Source organism: Lethenteron reissneri, chromosome 71 (genome assembly GCF_015708825.2).
Source record: "Lethenteron reissneri isolate LAM-NWPU_2019-01 chromosome 71, ASM1570882v1, whole genome shotgun sequence".
Taxonomy (NCBI): Eukaryota; Metazoa; Chordata; class Hyperoartia; order Petromyzontiformes; family Petromyzontidae; genus Lethenteron; species Lethenteron reissneri.
The window spans coordinates 3,503,986-3,516,277 of NC_083849.1; the positions used below are offsets into that span (position 1 = coordinate 3,503,986).

The window sequence follows — 12,292 nt, forward strand, 5'->3', positions numbered from 1 at the left end:
CCAAACAACAGAGTTCCAACAACAGCAGCTCCAACAACTCCAGGTTCAACAACAGCAGCTCCAACAACAGCAGCTCCAACAACTCCAGGTTCAACAACAGCAGCTCCAACAACAGCAGCTCCAACAACTCCAGGTTCAACAACAGCAGCTCCAACAACAGCAGCTCCAACAACAGCAGCTCCAACAACGCAGCTCCAACAACAGCAGCTTCAACAACAGCAGCTCCAACAACAGCAGCTCCAACAACAGCAGCTCCAACAACAGCAGCTCCAACAACAGCAGCTCCAACAACAGCAGCTCCAACAACAGCAGCTCCAACAACAGCAGGTCCAACAACAGCAGCTCCAAACAACAGCAGCTCCAACAACAGCAGGTCCAACAACAGCAGGTACAACAGCAGCTCCAACAACAGCAGCTCCAACAACAGCAGCTCCAACAACAGCAGGTCCAACAACAGCAGCTCCAACAACAGCAGCTCCAACAACAGCAGGTCCAACAACAGCAGCTCCAACAACAGCAGCTCCATCAACAGCAGCTCCAACAACAGCAGGTCCAACAACAGCAGCTCCAACAACAGCAGCTCCAACAACAGCAGCTCCAACAACAGCAGCTACAACAACAGCAGCTCCAACAACAGCAGCTCCAACAACAGCAGCTCCATCAACAGCAGCTCCAACAACAACAGCTCCAACAACAGCAGCTCCAACAACAGCAGCTCCAACAACAGCAGCTCCAACAACAGCAGCTTCAACAACAGCAGCTCCAACAACAGCAGCTCCAACAACAGCAGCTTCAACAACAGCAGCTCCAACAACAGCAGCTCCAACAACAGCAGCTCCAACAACAGCAGCTCCAACAACAGCAGCTCCAACAACAGCAGTTCCAACAACACCTGGTCCAACAACAGCAGCTCCAACAACAGCAGGTCCAACAACAGCAGCTTCAACAACAGCAGCTCCAACAACAGCAGCTCCAACAACAACAGCTCCAACAACAGCAGCTCCAACAACAGCAGCTCCAACAACACCTGGTCCAACAACAGCAGCTTCAACAACAGCAGCTCCAACAACAGCAGCTCCAACAACAACAGCTCCAACAACAGCAGCTCCAACAACAGCAGCTCCAACAACAGCAGCTCCATCAACAGCAGCTCCAACAACAGCAGATCCAACAACAGCAGATCCAACAACAGCAGCTCCAACAACAGCAGATCCAACAACAGCAGATCCAACAACAGCAGATCCAACAACAGCAGATCCAACAACAGCAGATCCAACAACAGCCGCTCCACCAACTCCAGCTCCAACAACAGCAGCTCCAACAACAGCAGCTCCAACAACAGCAGATCCAACAACAGCCGCTCCACCAACTCCAGCTCCAACAACAGCAGCTCCAACAAGCTCCAACAACAGCCGCTCCACCAACTCCAGCTCCAACAACAGCAGCTCCAACAACAGCAGATCCAACAACAGCAGATCCAACAACAGCCGCTCCACCAACTCCAGCTCCAACAACAGCAGCTCCATCAACAGCAGATCCAACAACAGCCGCTCCACCAACTCCAGCTCCAACAACAGCAGCTCCAACAACAGCAGATCCAACAACAGCAGATCCAACAACAGCCGCTCCACCAACTCCAGCTCCAACAACAGCAGCTCCATCAACAGCAGCTCCAACAACAGCAGATCCAACAACAGCCGCTCCACCAACTCCAGCTCCAACAACAGCAGCTCCAACAACAGCAGATCCAACAACAGCAGATCCAACAACAGCCGCTCCACCAACTCCAGCTCCAACAACAGCAGCTCCAACAACAGCAGATCCAACAACAGCAGATCCAACAACAGCCGCTCCACCAACTCCAGCTCCAACAACAGCAGATCCAACAACAGCCGCTCCACCAACTCCAGCTTCAACAACAGCAGCTCCAACAACAGCAGGTCCAACAACAGCAGCTCCAACAACAGCAGCTTCAACAACAGCATCTCCATCAACAGCATCTCCAACAACAGCAGCTCCAACAACAGCAGCTCCAACAACAGCAGCTCCAACAACAGCAGGTCCAACAACAGCAGCTCCAACAACAGCAGCTCCAACAACAGCAGCTCCTACAACAGCAGCTCCAACAACAGCAGCTCCAACAACAGCAGCTCCAACAACAGCAGCTCCATCAACAGCAGCTACAACAACAGCAGCTCCAACAACAGCAGCTCCAACAACAGCAGCTCCATCAACAGCAGCTACAACAACAGCATCTCCATCAACAGCATCTCCAACAACAGCAGCTCCAACAACAGCAGCTCCAACAACAGCAGCTCCAACAACTCCAGGTCCAACAACAGCAGCTCCATCAACAGCAGCTACAACAACAGCAGCTCCAACAACAGCATCTCCAACAACAGCAGCTACAACAACTCCAGGTCCAACAACAGCAGCTCCAACAACAGCATCTCCAACAACAGCAGCTCCAACAACAGCAGCTCCAACAACAGCAGCTACAACAACTCCAGCTCCAACAACAGCAGCTCCAACAACAGCAGCTCCAACAACAGCAGCTCCAACAACAGCAGCTCCAACAACAGCATCTCCAACAACAGCAGCTCCAACAACAGCAGCTCCAACAACAGCAGCTACAACAACTCCAGGTCCAACAACAGCAGCTTCAACAACAGCATCTCCATCAACAGCATCTCCAACAACAGCAGCTCCAACAACAGCAGCTCCAACAACAGCAGCTCCAACAACAGCAGCTCCAACAACAGCAGCTCCAACAACAGCAGCTCCAACAACCCCAGCTCAAACAACAGCAGCTCCAACAACAGCAGCTCCAACAACAGCAGCTCCAACAACCCCAGCTCCAACAACAGCAGCTCCAACAACAGCAGCTCCAACAACAGCAGCTCCAACAACAGCATCTCCAATAACAGCAGCTCCAACAACAGCAGCTCCAACAACAGCAGCTCCAACAACCCCAGCTCCAACAACAGCATCTCCAACAACAGCAGCTCCAACAACAGCAGCTCCATCAACAGCAGCTCCAACAACAGCAGGTCCAACAACAGCATCTCCAACAACAGCAGCTCCAACAACAGCATCTCCATCAACAGCAGCTCCAACAACAGCAGGTCCAACAACAGCATCTCCAACAACAGCAGCTCCAACAACAGCAGCTCCAACAACAGCAGCTCCAACAACCCCAGCTCAAACAACAGCAGCTCCAACAACAGCAGCTCCAACAACAGCAGCTCCAACAACAGCAGCTCCAACAACAGCATCTCCAATAACAGCAGCTCCAACAACAGCAGCTCCAACAACAGCAGCTCCAACAACAGCAGCTCCATCAACAGCAGCTCCAACAACAGCAGCTCCAACAACTCCAGGTCCAACAACAGCATCTCCAACAAGCATCTCCAACAACAGCAGCTCCAACAACAGCATCTCCAACAACAGCAGCTCCAACAACAGCAGCTCCATCAACAGCAGCTCCAACAACAGCATCTCCAACAACAGCATCTCCAACAACAGCAGCTCCAACAACAGCATCTCCAACAACAGCAGCTCCAACAACAGCATCTCCAACAACAGCAGCTCCAACAACAGCAGCTCCAACAACAGCAGCTCCAACAACCCCAGGTCCAACAACAGCATCTCCAACAACAGCAGCTCCAACAACAGCAGCTCCAACAACAGCAGCTCCAACAACAGCAGCTCCTACAACAGCAGCTCCTACAACAGCAGCTCCTACAACAGCAGCTCCTACAACAACAGCAGCTCCAACAACAACAGCTCCTACAACAGCAGCTCCTACAACAGCAGCTCCTACAACAGCAGCTCCAACAACAGCAGCTCCAACAACAGCAGCTCCAACAACTCCAGGTCCAACAACAGCATCTCCAACAACAGCATCTCCAACAACAGCAGCTCCAACAACAGCAGCTCCAACAACAGCAGCTCCAACAACAGCAGCTCCAACAACAGCAGCTCCAACAACAGCAGCTCCAACAACAGCAGTTTCAACAACAGCAGCTCCAACAACAGCAGCTCCAACAACAGCAGCTCCAACAACTCCAGGTCCAACAACAGCATCTCCAACAACAGCAGCTCCAACAACAGCAGCTCCAACAACAGCAGCTCCAACAACAGCAGCTCCAACAACTCCAGGTCCAACAACAGCATCTCCAACAACAGCAGCTCCAACAACAGCAGCTCCAACAACAGCAGCTCCAACAACTCCAGGTCCAACAACAGCATCTCCAACAACAGCATCTCCAACAACAGCAGCTCCAACAACAGCAGCTCCAACAACAGCAGCTCCAACAACTCCAGGTCCAACAACAGCATCTCCAACAACAGCAGCTCCAACAACAGCAGCTCCAACAACAGCAGTTTCAACAACAGCAGCTCCAACAACAGCATCTCCAACAACAGCAGCTCCATCAACAGCAGCTCCAACAACAGCAGCTCCAACAACAGCAGCTCCAACAACAGCAGCTCCAACAACAGCAGCTCCATCAACAGCAGGTCAAACAACAGCAGCTCCAACAACAGCAGCTCCAACAACAGCAGCTCCAACAACTCCAGGTTCAACAACAGCAGCTCCAACAGCAGCTCCAACAACAGCAGCTCCAACAACAGCAGCTCCAACAACTCCAGGTTCAACAGCAGCTCCAACAACAGCAGCTCCAACAACAGCAGGTCCAACAACAGCAGGTCCAACAACAGCAGCTCCAACAACAGCAACTCCAACAACAGCAGCTCCAACAACAGCAGCTACAACAACAGCAGCTCCAACAACAGCAGCTCCAACAGCAGCTCCAACAACAGCAGCTCCAACAACAGCAGCTCCAACAACAGCAGCTACAACAACAGCAGCCCCAACAACAGCAGCTACAACAACAGCAGCTCCAACAACAGCAGGTCCAACAACAGCAGCTCCAACAACAGCAGGTCCAACAACAGCAGCTTCAACAACAGCAGCTCAAACAACAGCAGCTCCAACAACAGCAGCTCCAACAACAGCAGCTCCATCAACAGCAGCTCCAACAACAGCAGCTTCAACAACAGCAGCTCAAACAACAGCAGCTCCAACAACAGCAGCTTCAACAACAGCAGCTCAAACAACAGCAGCTCCAACAACAGCAGCTCCAACAACAGCAGCTCCATCAACAGCAGCTCCAACAACAGCAGCTTCAACAACAGCAGCTCAAACAACAGCAGCTCCAACAACCCCAGGTCCAACAACAGCAGCTCAAACAACAGCAGCTCCAACAACAGCAGCTTCAACAACAGCAGCTCCAACAACAGCAGCTCCAACAACAGCAGCTCCAACAACAGCAGCTCCAACAACAGCAGCTCCAACAACAGCAGCTTCAACAACAGCAGCTCCAACAACAGCAGCTCCAACAACAGCAGCTCCAACAACAGCAGCTCCAACAACAGCAGCTCAAAACAACAGCAGCTCCAACAACAGCAGCTCCAACAACAACAGCTCAAACAACAGCAGCTCCAACAACCCCAGCTCCAACAACAACAGCTCAAACAACAGCAGCTCCAACAACAGCAGCTCCAACAACCCCAGCTCCAACAACAGCAGCTCCAACAACAGCATCTCCAACAACCCCAGCTCCAACAACAGCAGCTCCAACAACAGCAGCTCCAACAACCCCAGCTCCAACAACAGCAGCTCCATCAACAGCAGCTCCAACAACAGCAGCTCCAACAACAGCAGCTCCAACAACAGCAGCTCCAACAACAGCATCTCCAACAACAGCAGCTCAACAACAGCAGCTCCATCAACAGCAGCTCCAACAACAGCATCTCCAACAACAGCAGCTCCAACAACAGCAGCTCCAACAACAGCAGCTCCAACAGCATCTCCAACAACAGCATCTCCAACAACAGCAGCTCCAACAACAGCAGCTCCAACAACAGCAGCTCCAACAACAGCAGCTCAAACAACAGCAGCTCCAACAACAGCAGCTCCAACAACCCCAGCTCCAACAACAGCAGCTTCAACAACAGCAGCTCCATCAACAGCAGCTCCAACAACAGCAGCTCCAACAACCCCAGGTCCAACAACAGCAGCTGCAACAACAGCATCTCCAACAACAGCAGCTGCAACAACAGCATCTCCAACAACAGCATCTCCAACAACAGCAGCTCCAACAACAGCAGCTGCAACAACAGCATCTCCAACAACAGCAGTTCAAACAACATCAGCTCCAACAACAGCAGCTCCAACAACAGCAGCTCCAACAACAGCATCTCCAACAACAGCATCTCCAACAACAGCAGCTCCAACAACAGCAGCTCCAACAACAGCAGCTACAACAACAGCAGCTCCAACAACAGCAGCTCCAACAACAGCAGCTACAACAACAGCAGCTACAACAACAGCAGCTACAACAACAGCATCTCCAACAACAGCAGCTCCAACAACAGCAGCTCCAACAACAGCAGTTCAAACAACATCAGCTCCAACAACAGCAGCTCCAACAACAGCAGCTCCAACAACAGCAGCTACAACAACAGCAGCTACAACAACAGCAGCTACAACAACAGCAGCTCCAACAACAGCAGGTCCAACAACAGCAGCTCCAACAACAGCAGCTACAACAACAGCAGCTACAACAACAGCAGCTCCAACAACAGCAGCTCCAACAACAGCAGCTACAACAACAGCAGCTACAACAACAGCAGCTCCAACAACAGCAGCTACAACAACAGCAGCTACAACAACAGCAGCTCCAACAACAGCAGCTTCAACAACAGCAGGTCCAACAACAGCAGCTCCAACAACAGCAGCTCAAACAACAGCAGGTCCAACAACAGCAGCTCAAACAACAGCAGCTCCATCAACAGCAGCTCCAACAACAGCAGGTCCAACAACAGCAGATCCAACAACAGCAGCTCCAACAACAGCAGCTCCAACAACAGCAGCTACAACAACAGCAGCTACAACAACAGCAGCTACAACAACAGCAGCTCCAACAACAGCAGCTACAACAACAGCAGCTACAACAACAGCAGGTCCAACAACAGCAGCTCCAACAACAGCAGCTCCAACAACAGCAGCTCCAACAACAGCAGCTCCAACAACAGCAGCTCCAACAACAACAGCAGCTCCAACAAAAACAGCATCTCCAACAACAGCAGCTCCAACAACAACAGCAGCTCCAACAACAGCAGCTCCAACAACAGCAGCTCCAACAACAACAGCAGCTCCATCAACAGCATCTCCATCAACAGCAGCTCCAACAACAACAGCAGCTCCATCAACAGCATCTCCATCAACAGCAGCTCCAACAACAGCAGCTCCATCAACAGCAGCTCCAACAACAACAGCAGCTCCAACAACAGCATCTCCATCAACAGCAGCTCCAACAACAACAGCAGCTCCATCAACAGCAGCTCCAACAACAGCAGCTCCAACAACAGCAGCTCCATCAACAGCAGCTCCAATAACAGCAGCTCCAACAACACCAGCTCCACCATTAACAGCAGCTCCAACAACAAAACCAGCTCCACCATTAACAGCAGCTCCAACAACAAAACCAGCTCCACCATTAACAGCAGCTCCAACAACACCATCACCTACAACAACAACACCACCTACAACAACACCTACAACACCATCACCTACAACAACACCACCACCTTCCACAACACCACCTACAACAACAACAACAACACCTACAACAACAACACCTACAACAACACCACCTACAACAACACTACCACTTACAACAACACCTTCAACAACACCACCACCTACAACAACAACACCTACAACAACTACACCTACAACAACAAACACCTACAACAACAACACCTACAACACCACCTACAACAACACCACCTTCAACAACAACACCTACAACAACAACACCTACAACACCACCTACAACAACAACACCTACAACAACTACACCTACAACAACAACACCTACAACAACAACACCTACAACACCACCTACAACAACTACACCTACAACAACAACACCTACAACACCACCTACAACAACTACACCTACAACAACAACACCTACAACACCACCTACAACACCACCTACAACACCACCTACAACAACTACACCTTCAACAACAACACCTACAACAACTACACCTACAACAACAACACCTACAACACCACCTACAACAACAACACCTACAACAACACCACCTACAACAACACCACCACCTTCAACAACAACAACACCCCCTACAACAACACCACCTTCAACAACAACAACACCCCCTACAACAACACCACCTACAACAACAACAACACCACCTACATCAACACCCCCTACAACAACAACAACACCACCTACAACAACAACACCTACAACAACAACAACAACACCTACAACAACAACAACAACACCTACGACAACACCACCTACAATAATATCACCTCCAACAACGACTCCCTTCCCATCAACACCCCAACCCCAAATCACATCAACACAAACATCTCCATCATCGCCTCCAACGACGTCACCCTCACCACCAACACCCCAACCCCAACCCACATCACCACAAACATCTCCATCATCGCCTCCAACGACGTCACCCTCACCACCAACACCCCAACCCCAAACTGCTTCAGCGAGAACGTCACCATCATACCCCGTCTGGAACACGACCCAGACACCGACAGCTCCGCTCCCACCAACATTCGCTGCGACCACGACAGCGGTTGCCCGCACAACCAGAGCCGCCGCCGTCACCGGAGCATCGACAGCCAGAGCTGGAGCCAACGAAACAACAACAGCAACAACAACAACAGCAACAACAGCAGCTCTATCGACAACAACATCTGGACCACCCGCAACAGCTGGGCAGACAGCAACAGCTTTGGCGCAAGGTGATACAACGGTTGCATCAGCGGCATGCACCACCACGCTCGTATCTCCGTCTGCATCAACATCGTCATCTCAGTCATCATCAACATTGTCATCATCATCAACTTCATCATCTCAATCATCATCAACATCGTCATCAACAACATCATATCAATCATCAACATCATTATCATCAACATCATTATCATCAACATCATTATCATCAACATCATTATCATCAACATCATCCCAACGATCATCATCAACATCATCATCAACATCATCATCATCAACATCATCCCAACGATCATCATCAACATCATCATCTTCAACGTCGTCATCATCCAAACTATCATCATCATCGTCATCACAACCATCATCAACATCAACATCGTCATCACAACCATCATCATCCGAACCATCATCATCAACATCATCATCACCACCATCATCATCAACATCATTATCATCCCACTCATCATCAACGTCGTCGTCACCATCACCAACATCATCATCACAACCATCATCATCACAACCATCATCATCACAACCATCATCATCACCACAACCATCGTCATCACAACTATCATCATCACCACCATCATCATCACAACCAACATCGTCATCACAACCAACATCGTCATCACAACCATCATCATCACAACCATCATCATCACAACCATCATCATCACAACCATCATCATCACAACCAACATCGTCATCACAACCATCATCATCACAACCATCATCATCACCAACATCATCATCACAACCATCATTATCACAACCATCATCATCACAACCATCATCATCACAACCGTCATCATCACAACCAACATCGTCATCACAACCATCATCATCACAACCATCATCATCACAACCGTCATCAACACAACCGTCATCAACACAACCATCATCATCACAACCGTCATCAACACAACCATCATCAACACAACCATCATCATCACAACCGTCATCATCACAACCAACATCGTCATCACAACTATCATCATCACAACCATCGTCAGCGTTGCTTCATGCAAGTCCACAACTGACCGTGGCATCATCACGAGAACCAGCCTCGCCAACACCCTCATCAGCATCAACAACAACCACGACAACACCCCTCTCATCAACAACACCACCATCAACCACATCACCAACCTCAACATCGTGAGTAGGTTAAACGTTGAGTTTTATAAGGGCACCACGGGGTGACCAGCCCCTCCCCACCCAGCCCCCCCCCCTCTCACCCCCCACCCTCCCCACCCAGCCCCTCCCCACCCTCCCCACCCAGCCCCTCCCTGCACGACGGACGGACGGACACAATAATCCCTTGTGGGCTGGTGTAACCAGGAGGTTCCTACCAGTATAACAAGAGGCTATACAGGTAAGAGAGGGGGGAAGAGCCAGGGAGGAGAGACAAAGAGGGTGGGGGTAGGGGGAGTGGAGCGCTACAGGCTCCGACACGATCTCGACAAAAAGCCGCGGCTGGGAAGTGAGCGGGCCTGGGGGTAGGAGGCTGAAGAAACTGCAGATGCGGAAGATGAAGTCAACACCATGAAGCAGTGAAGGTTGTACCTGGTGAATAACATCCTTCCAATGATTGCTCAATCTGAATCCATCTTCCCGGTTGAAGTTACGTCTGTGTTTATATATCTGGACGGCTTCATGAAGAAACCTTTGAAAGTAGCCCGAAGGTTTGCAGAGCACCTTGGTCTCGGAATGCTGCAAGTTTGAGCTTGTAGCACTCCACTCCCCCTACCCCCACCCTCTTTGTCTCTGCTCCCTGGCTCCCCCCCCCCCCTCTCTTACCTATATAGCCTCTTGTTATACTGGTAGGAACCTCCTGGTTACACCAGCCCACAGGGGATTATTGTGTCCGTCCGTCCGTCATGCAGGAGGGGCTGGGTGGGGAGGGAGGGGCTAGGTGGGGGTGGGAGGGGTGGGACTGGGTGGGGAGGGGCTAGTCACCCCGTGGTGCCCTTATAAAACTCAACGTTTAACCTACTCACGCCGGCTTGTGCCCGCCCTCACAGTCGGCCATATTTGCGGAATACACCACGCCGCCGTTGACCCTGCAGGCCATTGACCGAGCAACCCAACAACGTTCCTACCAGCTCCCTCCGCAGCAGGAATGTGTTTACTAGCAGCCCTTGTTGTCCCACTTCAGCAATTGTTTCTTGCTGTGGTTGTCCCACCTGATGACGGACGCTTGTGTTGCGCCCGAAACGTCGTGATTTAATTTCGTTTATTTTCTACCCACGTGACTTTACGGAAAGAACCAAAGAGTTTACACTGCCAGCATCAACAATCACGCAACCTTCTGCTGTCTCGTTCCTCAGTCAGGAAGTTCTACGTCCAAATGCGGTTCGAGGCCGATGCAAATGTCTCCCTGTCGGATGCCAAGATGCAGATCACAATCCTGGTGAGATCACAATCCTGGTGAGGTCACAATCCTGGTGAGATCACAATCCTGGTGAGATCACCATCCTGGTGAGATCACAATCTTGGTGAGATCACAATCTTGGTGAGGTCACAATCCTGGTGAGGTCACCATCCTGGTGAGGTCACAATCCTGGTGAGGCTGCCTCCTCCTGCTGCAGCGTCTCTCGCTGGGGTGGGCGGAGGTGGTGATGGTGGTGGTAGTGGTGGTGATGGTGGTGGTGATGGTGGTGGTGGTGATGGTGGTGGTAGTGGTGGTGATGGTGGTGGTGATGGTGGTGGTGGTGATGGTGGTGGTGATGGTGGTGGTGTTCGCCAACGTCCTCCAACGTGACCTCTCTCTGTCTCTCTGTGTCTCTCTGTCTCTCTGTGTCTCTGTCTCTCTGTGTCTCTCTGTGTCTCTCTGTGTCTATGTGTCTCTGTGTCTCTCTGTGTCTCTCTGTGTCTATGTGTCTCTGTGTCTCTCTGTGTCTCTCTGTGCCTCTGTGTCTATGTCTCTCTGTGTGACTCTCTGTGTCTCTCTGTGTCTCTCTGTCTCTCTCTCTGTCTCTCTGTGTCTCTGTGACTCTCTGTGTCTCTCTTGCAGATGAAGACGCTTCAAGGCTCCCTGAGCGTCAATCTCCCCGGAGCGCTGCTCACGCGCGTCAACGTCACCGTCGTCTTGTGAAGGAGGCGTACCCTCGTGTACGTGTGTGTGTGTATACGTGTGTGTGTGTACGTGTGTGTGTGTGCGTGTGTGTGTACGTGTGTGTGTGTGGGGAGTGGTGGTGTAGCGGTTAGCGCGCTGCGCTATGAACCTGGCGAGCCGAGTTCGATTCCCGCTCACGGCCAATACCAATGACGATTATCTGAACCGGTCCTGGGCCTCCCCTAGGTCGACTCAGCCTCAAATGAGTACCTGGTGCGGTGTGTAAACATCGCCACTGGGGAGACAAAGGCGGTGGGGCGTGGTGCTGGCCATCCACCCCCTCGTGTGCCGTTCCGGCCTTCATAGGTGCTCG

At 51.2% G+C, this 12,292-nt stretch overlaps 1 protein-coding gene across 1 annotated transcript; it reads left to right on the plus strand.

Annotated features, from left to right (window-relative positions):
- Positions 1-364: 364 nt before the first annotated feature.
- LOC133361207 (trichohyalin-like) lies at positions 365-11,958 on the plus strand (the record flags this gene model as incomplete). Its single annotated transcript, XM_061580091.1, is given in 6 exon segments — positions 365-811; positions 1,716-3,380; positions 3,436-4,158; positions 4,399-4,779; positions 8,699-8,869; positions 11,878-11,958. Coding segments are annotated over 6 exon segments (3,468 nt in total), but the record flags the coding sequence as incomplete, so codon positions are not given.
- Positions 11,959-12,292: the final 334 nt, after the last annotated feature.